Source organism: Nyctibius grandis, chromosome 4, assembly GCF_013368605.1.
Source record: "Nyctibius grandis isolate bNycGra1 chromosome 4, bNycGra1.pri, whole genome shotgun sequence".
NCBI lineage: Eukaryota > Metazoa > Chordata > Aves > Nyctibiiformes > Nyctibiidae > Nyctibius > Nyctibius grandis.
This window is the reverse complement of record NC_090661.1, coordinates 45573983-45589503: the sequence shown is the minus strand read 5'-3', so window position 1 is coordinate 45589503 and position 15521 is coordinate 45573983. Positions and strand designations below refer to the sequence as shown.

Sequence of the window (15521 nt, the reverse complement as noted above, 5' to 3'; positions counted from 1 at the left end):
ACTTTATAGCTACTTCATATTCCACCTGTGGGTGTGGAATAATATCTCTGTTTATCTCATAATTCTTTGTTCTTCAGTCCTTTTCTTGGTTCTATTTTATCATCATAGCATTTCCTCCTAACGCTGTCATGAGCACATAGTTGCTTGATGCCACAAGATTTTAACACCAGTTGTTAAACTTGAAAAATATCTAATTTTCTTTTTTCCATTCCTCTTTACCATTTTCCCCTCCCTCAGTTCTCGGCGTACTCGATATGACAAGGTGAACAGAAATATAAAGCTCGGGAATTATTTAATTTTTCTACTCTGCATCCAACAAAACTACATATCTTACCTATAGTAGCAGATTCCAATAGCTTGAAAGATCTGGCTGTCATCTGGACTAAACAACACCGCTTCTTTAAAGTCCTGAAAAGAACAGACATTAAATCATGGAAGTCGATATTGTTTCACTTCACCTATAACTGTAGTTCTAGCTAAACAATTTTATACTTCTATATAAAAAGGGAGATGACTTCTGACAAAGGCATTATACGTTCAGAAGTACTGGAGATGTATTTAATTGTTTTCATACTTGTTGTCCCAGACTTTGATAGAATAAAATCTCCAAAGTTATGTGGTATCATGGTATTTCCTACAGAGCTGGAGGCAACATTTCCAGAAACAAAACCCTCCAGAAAGGTATTATTTGTTTGTTTTTAATGGAAATACTGTACCTCAGCTGCTATTATTAAATGCATATATATTGAAAGTATATTTTGCTATGTGCAATTTCAGTAGAATTCTTTCAGTAATAAAATTATCTAGTTATTTTCTGTTATTAATTTAACAAATGTAGTAAACCAAACTCATATTTGCATTGGGAGACTCTATGCACAATGTTCCAGTGAAAGACACCACAGGGCTTTTGACTTTTGCCTTTTACTAACATTCAAAACATTTTTCAAAATGCTTGTGGTTTTGATATATGTGGTTCAATTGTAAAAACTGTACAGGTGCTTTTAAAGTCAAACACAATAATTTCAATTATGATGTAAGGAAGCACTTTAGGCTTCTGCATGGGAAAGTAATCAGCATGTAGTAGCAGTGGTTTAGCTGATGCACCCACTGAACTACAACTTAGAAAGCATTTTTTACTTGTTCATATTGTAAAAATAAAAAGATGTGGAAGATTTTAGTACTGTTGGAATTATGAAAGTGGCAAAATAATGATGTGCAGATATATATATTTATATTTTGTTAAAATAAAACCTCTCTTTTTGTGAACACGCTATCGTAAAATTATGGGTCTGTTTTTAAAATCTACTGAGACACCCTGTTCCCATCAAGCAAAGCCTTTCAAACAATACCCAGCAAAGCTAACGGGATTCTTCATGTGCACAATTTGGAGTATATGCTCTGCTCTGTGTATGGAGCAGGGCAAAAGCAGGATTAAAGTTCCAACGACCAGGTTTGGTTTATTTAAACCAAAGGTGCTGTCCTCACAGGTAATTGCACACTTCACAGAACCAACAGGAAAAGACACCTCTATATAACAATTCAGATCTTATATAGATTGAATTGTAACTTTTCCTTTTTCTTCCAGTGTACCTAATTCAGGAATACACTCACTTCAAGTAGTATGTATCTGTGCTTAAGTAATTATATCCTAATTCAACCAGCACTATACATGTATACAGATATACTCCTTGCAATAAAGTATTATCAGAACTGATACATAAGAAGGTCTCAAGCATATTTATAATCATGGATGTTTTTCTTATATTAGCTGTTATATTTTTGTGTCTGTTGTTCAATTACCATTTTGTAAATTTGTCTTCACTACAATCCATTCAAAGAACTTTTTGCTCATCCTGCTGGTTCTGTCCCAGTCTCTTTCTACTGGCTTCACATATCAGTTTGCACCACCTCAGCCTCTTTTCTGAACTATTCTGATCAACTGCATCTTGAAGCATAAGAGACCAATAGCACAATATTTCTACTTAATTTCTTTCTATGCAAGGTCTACCAACTGCAAAGAGCTTTTGTTGTGCACTTCCAATAGGACATTTCTGGGTCATTGGAATGGGATTCATATTCATTCTTTGTTTTTTATTTGCAAATAAGAAATATTACTCAATTTTTAGAATGCCTATGCTGAAATTGTTGCTATGATATAAAGAAGATAACACATTTTAAAGTTACTAGTCCACAATGAAAGTAATGAATGCACCAATTATACCGAAAATAAATATCCCTGCTTTTAAGGCAAGAAAAACTAAAACTTTTAGAAAACTTAAAAACTATTTAAAATTCAAAAATAAAATCCCATGTGTCTGAAAGTGTAACGTTTAACAGTGTTAGGTTTCAAGCCTGCTATTGCTATACCAGGTGAAGTTCCATGGAATAAGAGAGGCATCTGCACCGTGAGTCAGTGTCAGAAACACATGCTATTTTCTTACATTTAAGAAAATTATCCTGTGACCCTTCCTGCCCTTTCAACAAAAATGGTCATTTACACACATACGCACGCACACACAGAGTGTGATTTAGTACTCATTTGGACCCAACATAAATTACTTCAAGATTAAAAAAGCAGGGAAAATCAGGTTCTTGCTTATTAAATGTTGTGCAACTCCCATGTTTAACTCTAGTAGCATAAAATTGTAAAACAACTAAAACTGTATTTTATTTGCATCTTTACTGTCAGACTGGTATTAGATGTTGAGCAAATAAGAACTGGGCACAAACTATTTCAGAAGAATAGAAAACCTGTCAAGCTGGTCTTCATATCAGCAATGGCTTGCATTTAACAGAAAACTCTAAGTTTCCTTTACTCTAAGAAGGATTTTGTACCTCACATGCATTAACATAATCACCAAGTTCCACGTAGAGTAGTCCACGATTAATTAACACTTTAAAAGCTATTTCATTACTCATTTCAAGCAGAAGAAGAATTCCGTAATCTTTCAGAGCCTACAAAACAAAAAAAAGTATTGTAAACCATAATTTATTCAGAGGGATACAATGATACTTCAAAATTTAAAAGACATGCTTTCAAATTCCTACAAACCATGTGCATATGCAGAGACTTCAGTGTGCATATTCCAATGTTTCACTGTTTCCAGATTGAATTTAGCCAAATTAATATGATAGTAGAGACCAAAACGCCATTATTTTTAAACAATTTTCTGAAGAGCACAATCATTCAGGAAGACATTGCAAGATGTCAGAAATTTTGACTAATTGTCAATAATAGGTTACTAGCTAATGTGAACAACTGAGTGCTCATGTGATGTTGAAAAAAAATTAATATCATACCTTCCTGAAGTCCTTTATTTGGTGATAACAGTCAGCTCTATTATAATATGCCAAAATGCAAGTTTTGTTGAGGTCGATAGTTTTTGAAAGATCTTCAATTGCAGCCTTAAACATCTGTAAATGAAAAAACACTATGTATAAACTGTAATTCAGAGTTCATGGCACTACATATTCTTCCTCAAATAATAACCTACCATAAAATTTTATTTCATAGTTTTACATTTTGGTTCTTCATCAGTACTGGAAGGCATCCAACCATTTCACTATGTCCTCTATGGACTACTTACTGCAGTCCCTACTGCAGTGGGAGCACTTCTTCAGAAGTTCTATTTGTGCAAAGACTGGGCAAACAAATATTCTTAGTGTTTTCTTACATCACATCCATGTACTGCAACACATAATCAATCCTTCATTTTACTAGCTTACTTTTTATATCTTAATCTAACATAGAAGGTGTCTTTTGTGGGGTTTTGGTATTTCTATCTGTCACTTGGTAAGGGTCTGTTCTGTGGAACTTAAGAGGAGAATAACCAGATAGATGCTCAGTAGCTTCTCCAACCCATCAATCATTTTCAGTTACACAGAACAACCAGAGACTAGCTTCAATGGGGAATGGAAAGTATAATACTCAAGTGGAATTCCTGGTTTCCATCAGCAACACTTCTACCATTATTTTACCACTATAAAATGTCAAGTAAGATAAATCAAGTTTTAAGGGAGAATGCAAAAGTACAACAATAAAGACAGACCCACCTTATTTTGACACTTTAAAGTTCCTCGGTAAAAATAAGCTTGCACAGTTAGGAAGAATCTTGATTGCCTCACTGCAATTCAGAATTGCCTTAGAGTATCTACTTTTACTTCCATAGTAAGCAGCACGACTCATATATGCCTGTAGAGATGAAGACAGAATGATGACATGGTAAAAACCAGCTTTGTTTAGCATTATAAAGCAAGGGTTAAATAGAAGACAGAAATTACAAGCTTTATTAAAAACTTATATCTTACAAAGCTTGTAATTTCTTTTATTTAATGCTTGCTATGTTCTTGCTGGAAGATTACAAGGTAATACACCCATAAATGCAAAACCTGTCAGTCTTTGAACCCCTCCAAAAATGCCTCACAGAAAAAAAAAAAAAAAACAAACTATCAGGAGTCTTTATATTACCTGGAAATGTGATGGACAAAGGGAAAGTGCTCAATTGATATCTCGGATGCACTTATCTTGTCTGAGCTGCATTCTACACAGTCCTCGCTGATAAAAAGCATCAGGGTAACTTGAATGTAGTCTGATAGCCATACTAAAAGCATCACGGGCCTAAAAGAATGACATATCATCTGGGTTAAATATGGTCTGTTTGTTCAGCTGAAAACATAGGCTAACTAACTGATTCTTTTGTACAGCTAGGTAAGACCTATTTTTGCAGTTGGAACCCACCATGTATCTGCATTGTTTTTTATCACTTTCATCCAATTACTGCTACTTAAAATTTTGTAATATTTAAAACCTTACTAATGCAATCATAACCTCAAGGAGGCACAATCTAATTCATTGAATAATCTTGTTTCTTCAGTGAGACTGCAAAAGTTTAACCAAGCACATGGTCTTCTATCTGTAAGCACTGAAATAGTGAAGCTGTTTATTATAATGGACAATGGATTAACATGGCTAGTATGCAACTCCTTTAAAATCCATCCAGATAGTTTTTTCCTCTACATTGTACATTAGATTACAGTCACAGGCTTTTCCAGGATCTACCGCTGTAATATCAGATGTACATTGACAGAGGAAGTCACCTTTTGCAATTGTCATGTATTACCACATTAGATATTTCAGATAATTTTGATAGCCTTCCTCTAAAAGAATATGACTTATGACAAATGGTCAGGGAACCAGACAGAGAATTTGGGAAGAAGGAGGGGACGGGGAGGAAAGGTGTTTTAAGATTTGTTTTTATTTTCCCATTACTCTACTGTGATTTGACTGGCAATAAATTAAATTATTTTTCCCCAAGTCGAGGCTGTTTAGCCCATGATGGTAATTGCTGAGTGATCTCCCTGTCCTTATCTCAACCTATGAGCCTTTCATTATATTTTGTCTCTCCTGTCCAGCTGAGGAGGGAAGCAATAGAGCAGCTTTGGTGGACATTTGGTGTCCAGCCAGGGTCAACCCACCACAGAAGCAGACAAGGCATGAAATTTTTCTCTTCCCTGTAAAATTCTGATATTTCAGATGTTTCTAATTTCTGTCTTGAGCCTTTTAGCAAATCAACAACTGAAGCGTATTTACTAATATATCAACATAGAAAACATTTTCATGAACTCACAGTAGGCCTGCCACAAAGCTCACTGATAGGCTTTCAATAGTTTTCAACAGTCTCTAACATATAGATAAAAGTATTGATTTTGTTGAAAGAAGGGAAGTATATTTTTCTTAGGTAATGCAGTTTATTTCTTAAGTATCATACATAAGTGCCAAAGAGAACAGCTAAGGGTGTCAGGAGCTACAGTAATATAGAAAATAGTTAAATTACAACCAACTCCATAATACAATAATCTAGGAATTCCTTTGTCCAAGTTTACTACCAATTCACTAAGCCACCGATACTCCTACATGAGTGTTGTTTGTCTATAAGATCTGTGAAGATATTGATAAACAGATAAGAAATTCATGTAGTTTTTTATTACATCAGAATGGCAATTAATGACATACTTTAAAAAATCATAACCTTAGCACCAGAAAAATGACTCACAAACTTTCAAGACAGTCTAATGTAGATCATGAATTCAAAAGAAAATTGCTAAAGGCAGTGGAAGCTATTTAAAATATTGAAATTATTCGCTCAGTTATCATAGTTGTTTACAAGCAGTGTAGTTGTTTACAAGCAGCGGAGTCAAAGGCTAATATATTCTAAATAATTAATACCAACCTGTAATAAACTTTTCTGCTCCATGTAACACAGGCCTGTGAGATAATACATTTCTGCATCCTCAAATGTACTAGGCAGGATTTTTGCTGAGGTCATCAGGAGCTTCATAGCTTTTTTAAAACTTCTCACAGCATCCTGCAATACATAGAATATTAATAGTTGTAAAGCACTTAACTGAAAATATGCAAGATTTGTTAGACATTTTAAATTATTTTTCAGTGTTTTTTTCTTAGTCTTTGGAACATTACAGTAAAAATGACTAATCTAGTGTTCCTTGGTGTTACTGGAGTTAGACACTCTCTTGGTCTCTGAATGTTTCCTATTAATAACTGATTAGAAAAACAGAGAGATATTCCTGAGTTTTATTTATGTGACAAAGTAGCTAATGTACATGATCTAGAAATAACAAACAGTTCATTTATACTGTTATTTAGGTACATAGTTAATTATAATTATTTACTAATTTTACTTATGTTTATTTCCTCTGGAAGAAAAGGTATATCTTTTGATGGAGTCTGATGATAACTAAGTACTTGCTACAGGTTTCTTTATGACATAGACAACTTATATTAATTTAATAATCATTAAGAAATACATTGAGAGGATCAATCCTGTAGAGGCATAGAAGGAACTTAAGTGAATAGCCTCTCAGAATCTTACCATGTCTCATAGATCTGGGCAATAATTTATGCATATTTACTAATACTTCAGTTTAAAGGACAGAGTAAGGAAAACAACCAAAAATTTAAGAACAGTTCAAGGTAAGCCATTCTTCAGCCTTTGAGGATTATGAAGGGACCACAGTTGAAAGTTTCAATATCAAGAAGAGTAAAAGAATTATAGCATTTTTTTCTTAAGTGAGTCTTTCAAGATAAAGAAGTATTTGTTTAGAAAAATCAGTTTGAAATACCAGTGCCCATGGGGCTGTCTGCAAATACTACACCTGCCTCCCTAAGTTGTCAAGGTAGTAGAATTTTTAAACGAAACAGGTCTGCATTTACTGCTATTTAAAAATCATTTTTCTCTACTTCTACAGTTCAAAAATACTCTTATTTTAAGAGGAAAAAGAACTGTAGATACCTGAACTCATTCACATTTAATTCTAAAGGCACAGCTGATTCTCAGGGCACCATAGCCTGAAGTCTGATCATTTTCCCATATTGAGAGTATTGTGTCATTCCTCTCCAGGAGAGGTGGCAGTGCAAGTCCTCACCTCTGGGTGAAGCACTGAGAAATCAGAGAATGACTCTAATACATATCTTCTTAACCATGACAACTGAAATGGGTATTAATGGTCACCATCTTTGACGTAGCGTTCTTTCAAAGGTAGCAGAACTAGTAATGTCCCATTATGGGCTGAGACAAATAAAACACCCAAGACTAACAAAAAAAAAGCTGAATGGATCAAGAGGTTTTATCTGGTACAAGCCCAGGGAGTAGGAGTATAATTTTTGCAAAGTGCATACCTTTTCATTGAAAAAGAACTTGCAAACACAAGTTCTTAGAGGAAACAGAAAGACTGTGCATTTCAAAACTAGAACTCAATAGATTCAAGATCTTATGAATCTACCTGTTGCTTGCTGCTATTGTGTTTAGTGAAACAGGACTCTATACATTTTGTATAAACAAATAGGACTGTACAAAAAGAAACAGCTAATCCATACCGCCAATTTCAACAATTCTGCAGGACTCAGATACTGGCTAACTGCAGGACTCAGGAGTGACAATATTAGTTAAACCCTATGACATATGACTATTCACAAAGTTGATAAAATACCTGTAACTGTAAATTATTATATTCAGTTTGTATACATGAATTAAACATTTGTACTGCATTTTATTAGACAAAAAATGCTAGACATAATTCTGTATTATTTTATTTCAAAAGAAGCAAAATTATGAGATATAATGGACCTCAATCTATATAACTGTATCTTTTAATTGATCATCTTAAATGTCTTAAAGTTAAAATTGCCTAATTTATGCTGAACTATTAGTGCTGCTGCTGTTCAAAATTCTTACTCAGGTCTTCTTATAACTTAAACAATGAGGTACTCTGAAGGTTTATGTATATACTAGCACATTTCACAAAATATTAAAAGAATATAGAAAGAAAAACATTGTCTTGCTTGGCATATATATAATGTAAACTTTTCTAACCTTAGTTTTCTTGGCTTTCATTTGTATTTTTCCTAAAATAACAAACATTGAAGGCTCAGGCTGAGTTGCAGTAGCTTCACGTAAGCACTCTATAGCCTTATCATGATTTTGACAAAATGACTGAACGAATGCTTGCTGAATAGGCTGAGATGTAAAGGGTTCTGGAAGGAAACCACCACGAAAAACAATTATCTCTTTTACTTCAACCTATATGTTTTCCAATATAAAATACCTTTAAATGATATGCAAACTTTAAAATGTTATTAAAATATTTGGAGGATCAAAGCTTGTTTTAACATCCATAAAAATACAAATGTCAACTAAATGCTTACAAAATTCTGAAGTTGAACAGTTATTTATCAATGAGTGTAGTTTGATTGCTAAACATCTGCAAATATTTACCTTCCTCTCCCCATATGTAAGAAGGCTTTGCTCTGCAGAAGTACCACCATATGCCTGCTTTGTTTTTATATTCTTGTACCCTGTGTATCAACTCTTGGTCACTACCAGAGACAAGAAATTAATCTCATACAGTGTCGCTATTCATATGGATTCACCAAGAGCTTCAGGACTGCCATTTTATGCCCAGCACATAACTAGGAACTACTATACTGCAACATTTTTACTGTTCAGATACATTGGGAAGGTTCACTTCTAAAGCTATTTGATACTTTGTTAGGAAAGACTGTACATAAGTGCAGAACAGAATCCTTACTCAATATTCCTTTGAAGCAGAAATCATCAATATTGAAAGGTAGAAATAGAAAATAAGAACTCAAAAGAGAAAGGAAATTCTGAAATCACAGGTGATAGTACAGGCAATAGTGTACCCCATTATCAACTTTAAAGGCTCCAGACATGCAAACAAAATACTCGAGATAATAAGTTCCTGTATTTTAGCTGATTCATGGTAACTAACCTATTTACATGCTTGACCTTAATTTTCTTTAACAATTCTTTGGTTACAGACTGTTGCCGTGGTTCACAATTATCTAGGAAAATTGATGTCAAATTGATGTTACCTTCATCCATTTCTGCAAGTTGGTGAATACATAAACTTGCCAGCTCATATTTCTTCAACTCCATTAAATACTGTCCCCTGTAATGAAATATTTGTTGGATGTAATTAGTAAAACTATTTCCAGGGATTTCTTTCAAAGTACCTACTGAAATATGTTTTCCTTAGCACAAAAAGAGAAAAAGGAAAAATAATGCCTTCCAATAAAAACATCCAAAGTATTTCCTTTTTTTCCATGAGAAATATCTGTTGAATTTTTAATTTTTTCTTTCACATCCCAGTACCAAGAAATTATATGCTTACCTCTCTTCACATTGTAGGAGTTACAAAAATACATTTTCTTTGGATTCCAGAGATAGCAATCCTTACAATCTCAAGAACTGCAACAATAATCTTAATAATATTGTTTTTAAAATCCACCACAGACTGATAGCTGATAGATACATTCTGTTCTCAAGGACAATGTTTTGCCTCTCCAGATACTGGCATCAGTATAAGAGGTCATGCTAGCCAAACCACACTCTGAGAGACAAGCTGAGCAAACCCACTCTTAAAACTGGGAAAATACAGTATTATTGACTGGAACATAGTAACTAATTCACCTAATACACCTGAGGAATAATATCCTAGCATTTCCTCCTTCGTTCTTATGGCTTTTCAGGGAAGGAAACAGCTTTATCTAGTAATTTATTTTTTAGTCTTGGTAAAGGTCACTACTTCTCACTGGGCTGATGATGTGGAAGAAGAATAGTTCAAATCTAAACTGGCTTGGAATCAATCCTTCACATTCTTTGCATTACATGGATTCTGCAGACAAACCAGTGAAGGATCCATCCACTTGGGGAAAACAGTTAAAATTATTAACTTTTTAAAAGTTCAGACTTGCTTTTTTGTCATGGCACCTATTTACTTCTTTTTTCCCCAGAAACGACATGTACTTCAAGGAGCAGAATCCTGTATATGAAACAATATTCCTCCCTCCAAGGTAATGATTACAATAATTGGGTGACACTATGCAGATAAAGTTTTTCAGGTTTGAAAATGCTGTGAAAATACATCTTTTAAAACTCATTCACAGCAGGTTTCAAAGAATACAAGGGTATCTACCAACAGCACTCCAAATCAAAATTTTTTTTAAAGTGAGATGTGAATTTCTCAACTAATCACTTTCTTACCTTAATATGTAAAGTTGTGATTTATTTGGATAAAGATGAATGGCTTGGTTTATATCCTTCACAGCATTTAGTAAATTATGAATCTGTAATTTATAAAGAAAAAACAGAAATTTAATTGCTAATATGAACACAATTTGGAGACACAATTACTATTTCTGTAAATGTGGTTCCTCAGAATGTAATGCCCACATGGTAACAACTCACAAGGCACATACACCCTCTGTAAAGGAGCTCAACATGTTTTTCATAAAGGTCTGAAACAGTTACCCTGCATATTTCCATACTCTCCCACAGGGCAGATTCAAACTCCAGACAGTTTCTTTACTTTTCCAAAATCCAAAGAAGAGTCTGGACTATTGGGAAGGAGATTAGGTCATGAGATCCACATGCACGTATGTCCTGATGAATCTTCATTGCTGTAATGAGTTTGCACTTATTTTTCAAGTGTCTGTGCATGTGGTCCCATTCACTGTGCTTCAGATGTTAAGGAGAAAGGAGATCATTAAAATGAATATCCCAAGGACTGATTCATTCAGCTGGGATAGCTGTTAACTGGAACTCACATTAAAGAACAGGATTGATGGAATGCATGTACTGAGCTTTATTTTACTGGTTTACATTGAAATTTAAAAAAAACCAAACACCCACCCCCCCCCAAAAAACAACAACAACAAAAAAACCCAAACAAAACAACAACAAAAAGAAAAACTACAAAAGCAAGCTGAGAATTAGTGGATGACCTCCAATATAAACTATCAGGTGGAAGTTCTTAAGGACAGTGTCAAAAACAAGGATATCATCAATTCACTTAGATGGACTTAGATTTCCTTTAGTTACGGAATAAAATGAACAGTGTAAGTGATTTCTCAAACAGTTGATTGAATTCTGCCAATGAAATCTACAGAAATTAGGTCAGATTGAATACTCCATTCCTTGTACTCCTGAGAGGGTCTCAAAAAACCAACTGCTAGAAGAAACTATCCTCAAATCCCATGCAGAAGTAGAATACATTCTGTTTCACAGTAATTTAAAACACTGAAAATGTTTTCACTCCCATTTGTGGGGAAGAAAATTTGAGTTTCCTGAAAAATGACTATTCTAAAGAAAGTTCTGTTTAGAAAACACAGTATTTCAAAATGTGGTCTTTTATATTTTAAAAATACATATTTTTTTTAATTTTTAGAATATATTTAAAAAAAAATATTAAAGCTCAGATTAGATGTACATTGATGTAGAAAAGATAAAATGACACTTGAAATGTTTTGTTTCATTGCATTACATGCCAACAATATTTTATAATTGCAATGTATGTAATTCTATTATGGTGACAAGGACTACTTGAAACGTATAGCTATAAGCAGGTTCTAACATCTGTATAACATCAAGGCATAAGTATTAAAATACTCACAACAACCATAAATATAAATAAAGCTATATTAAGTGGCAAACAATAGCAAAAGGAATGTATTACCTTATGATATGCTTGCACTCTGCATACATAGGCTCGAACATTGAGAGGATCAATTTCAAGGGCATTAGTAAACTGTTGAATAGCTTCACAGTATTGATTGAGATGCAACAGCAGTATCAAACCAATATTTAGGTAAGCAAAGATGACAGAGCTGAAAACAAAATTTTTTTCCTTTTGTTATTGCATGAATTATGTCATTGTTTTAACCACAACTTATACAGTCTTCATCTACTTTTATGACATTTACCACACATCTGTTTTGTGATCACACTGTGATAAAGAATTGTAATTGCCAGCAGAGGAGATAGTGCATTAAAAAATACCATTTCAGTAGCTTGTGATGTTTGGCTGCACACTAGAGGCGCTCTGATCACCAAAAACAGCACTCCAAATGTGAATTTTGAAGAAATGATGACAAGACTCTGTCATAGAAGCTGGACTAGAAACAGAGCTAGCTGGTAATTTTGTATATACTGAATAACCAAGAAATACTGAATTCTTCAACACTAAAAAAACATCGTAGTTTTAAAAGACTGACAAAGCTTACACGTTTTCCATCTGGCCTGCTCCCTTATTTTCTGTCATTTCACTTGGCTAGCTGCTAGGGAGACCTGGGTTTCCAAGATCTGCAATATCTTGTGCAGCCCACTCTTACAGACTTCTAGGCAAAGTTCAAGGCTTCCTATAGCAGAGCCAAGACAAGGGGAAAGTTTTTAGGCCTGCCACAGATTGGAATGGAAGCCTTTGCTCAAGACAGGACTGTTGAGGTTGACCAAGGCTGAACAAGAACTCCGTACCTTTAGAGTAAGGTCATTAATGCAGCTAACTGGTATGGGAAGCTTGTTGCATATTGTAAGACCATTTGCATGTCAGGTCTACTACAGATAAAAATACTCCAGAAACAGATTGTAAGTGGTAGGAAGAAATGCAATTCAGAGGAACCACATCAGCCTCAGTCACCAACTATCAAGGACCACAAATAGTTTCTTTTTTAAATTTTATTTCAAGGACACCATTTACTGGCTTTTGCTAAAGAAAACATTGTAGATTTTCTTTTGGGAAAAAAATAGTTTGACTTTTTACCTGCATTGTGGACAGATTCCCTCCCAAAAGACTAACAAAATTATTATGGCATGAGTAGTCAACTTTAATTAGGACTTCACTTTCATCTTTTGTCTGCCAAATCGGAATAATTTACTTGCCAAGTTGCCATGTATGGCAAAATAAAATTTAATTTTAAAATACATAATAATTATTTTTATTATAATCAGACTACAGTAAAAGAGGCAACATATACTAAAAGAAGACAACATTATGTTTTTCTGTAGTTTAATTCTAGTCTATTTGCTGAATAACAGTTCTGATTCTAATTTGCTTTATTAGTATTTTTATGCCCCCGAGTAATCAGAATATAAACAAAATAGATTAAAATTCTCAAGTCCAATCACCTGTCCAAAGCTAGGACACTTTCAAAGTCACAGATTGCAAGTGACCATTGACACCTTTCTGAGTAAATAATCCCACAATGAAGAAAAGAATATAAATTTTTCTGAGTGTCATTGATGAGTACTGTGGGAGAATAAAAATCAACAGTTCAGATATTCACATATATTTCAGTTACTCCATGCAACTCATTTGCACGTTACTTTTTACTCTAGTTTTCTTAGAGTTTCATAAAATATCATAGAGAAACCATAACATAACTTATTAGATCATAATAGAAACTGTTCAGTGTGGCACGAAATACCTTCAAGACACATATATAATTCTCAGTTACACCCACTCAAATTGTTAAAAGTGAAGCAGAAAAGCTTAGGAAGCAGAGGCAAAATAACTGAAGACTAACAACAGCAAGAGTCAATGTCTAATAGCAAACTTCACAGAAATGAAAAGGAGCAAGTTATTACCAAACACTGAATGACAACCATACATTTCAATATTTGCAACATGAAATATCTGTGTTATATTGCAGTATAGTAATTACTGGTGAATTGTCATTCCTCTTTTTAATGATAAACATACACACCATTAAGAGAAACAAACAGTACCAGAAACACTGAAGTCCTGCACAGCTCTTTTTGGATCAGTCTGTCGTAGTATGCAACCTCTATAGTAGAATGCTAGCCAACAAGAAGGGTCTAGATGAACTGCTGCTGCTAAGTCTTGTATTGCATTTCTATACTGCTGCTGCTTAGCATATGTTCTTCCTCGATACAGCCTAATAATGAAAAAAGTTTCTCTCTATATATCATTTCCCTTAGAAAGTTATACCTACAGAATGAAGTCATACTGTGAAGTCATAGGCTATTATTTATAATATTAACAGGTTGAGTCAACTCAATATATCAAGAGTTCTTCCATAGTTTTTTGTCATGCAACCTTGAAGCAATTATTCAGGGAAAAAATGTTGAAAAATAGAATAAATATTCAATTTTATTTCTGAATTTAATAAAGCAAGTCTGAAGGAACAAAGTCCTGTAATCTATACCATGTAGGCAGATCACTGCACTTGCATAAATCAAGTTCAATATAATAGAACCCCATATGAGCTTTGGGCATCATAGATTTGAATGGAACTCTCTCCAAGTTCCCTAGTCTATTGGTGCAGCAGCTTCTGCATGGGAAATATCAGAATTGTTAAATCTGATTTAAAAGAAAAAATATAAAACTGCCCTCATTACTATTAAAGCCTTCTGAAAACATCTATTCTTCAATATTTCTTTCAAACAGATAAGTTTACAAAATCATATCCTACTATTTTACACTCTGTTCCTCCCTCAAATTCAGGAAGCTAGCAATATATTTAAACAAGATAAATCACAAGCACACATGAAAAAGTGTGAATAGACAGCAATGTCTTCACTTATTAAGCAGGTCTTACATCACATTCCACTTCTATGCAGTCATCATGCAAAATATACACTATTCCTTTTTAAATCTAACACAGTAAAGTCAGTTCCTCAAGAATTTAAATGACGTGCTTAACTCTACACAAGCACATGGCACTGATACTAATCATACTCACTAGGACTATTCACAGAGCCCACTCATCAACATGTGAGCCTCCATGAAATAGTGGATTTCAGGAAGACAAATGCAGCTTTATGTTGCTTCAAGATTTTATTTCAAAGTCAGAGTTTTAAGGAGCATCTGTCAATTTCTTTAGTAGCACAGGAACCTAATGTCATAAGAAAGCTTTGCATTATTCCGTGGTTCCCTGTGGTGAAGGAGATGGACTGACAAGTAGAAGATACACACAGGGGAATCCTTCCCTAGCAATTTCTATTCAGTTTGGATGGGAATCAGTTCCAGAATAAGACAATTAAACCTAGGTGTCTATTTGTAGATGTCTACAACATATGATAGGTGTCTGACTTCCCATTACAGCTGATGAAGATCTAGTCAATATAATCCAAGGAAATGACAGCAATTGAGTTCATCCAAAAATATACATTTACTGGCTGTTT

General features: G+C 34.0%; 1 protein-coding gene across 1 annotated transcript in view; it reads right to left on the bottom strand.

Annotated features, from left to right (window-relative positions):
* TTC6 (tetratricopeptide repeat domain 6) overlaps nucleotides 1-15521 on the bottom strand; it is a 63655-nt gene that overhangs the window by 13247 nt on the left and 34887 nt on the right. Inside the window, 13 exon segments of the mRNA XM_068397369.1 lie at nucleotides 335-408; nucleotides 2836-2955; nucleotides 3301-3414; nucleotides 4054-4102; nucleotides 4104-4192; nucleotides 4469-4618; nucleotides 6231-6365; nucleotides 8391-8551; nucleotides 9413-9489; nucleotides 10584-10666; nucleotides 12055-12205; nucleotides 13503-13623; nucleotides 14103-14272. Of these exon segments, the coding sequence (XP_068253470.1) occupies nucleotides 335-408; nucleotides 2836-2955; nucleotides 3301-3414; nucleotides 4054-4102; nucleotides 4104-4192; nucleotides 4469-4618; nucleotides 6231-6365; nucleotides 8391-8551; nucleotides 9413-9489; nucleotides 10584-10666; nucleotides 12055-12205; nucleotides 13503-13623; nucleotides 14103-14272 (1494 nt within the window).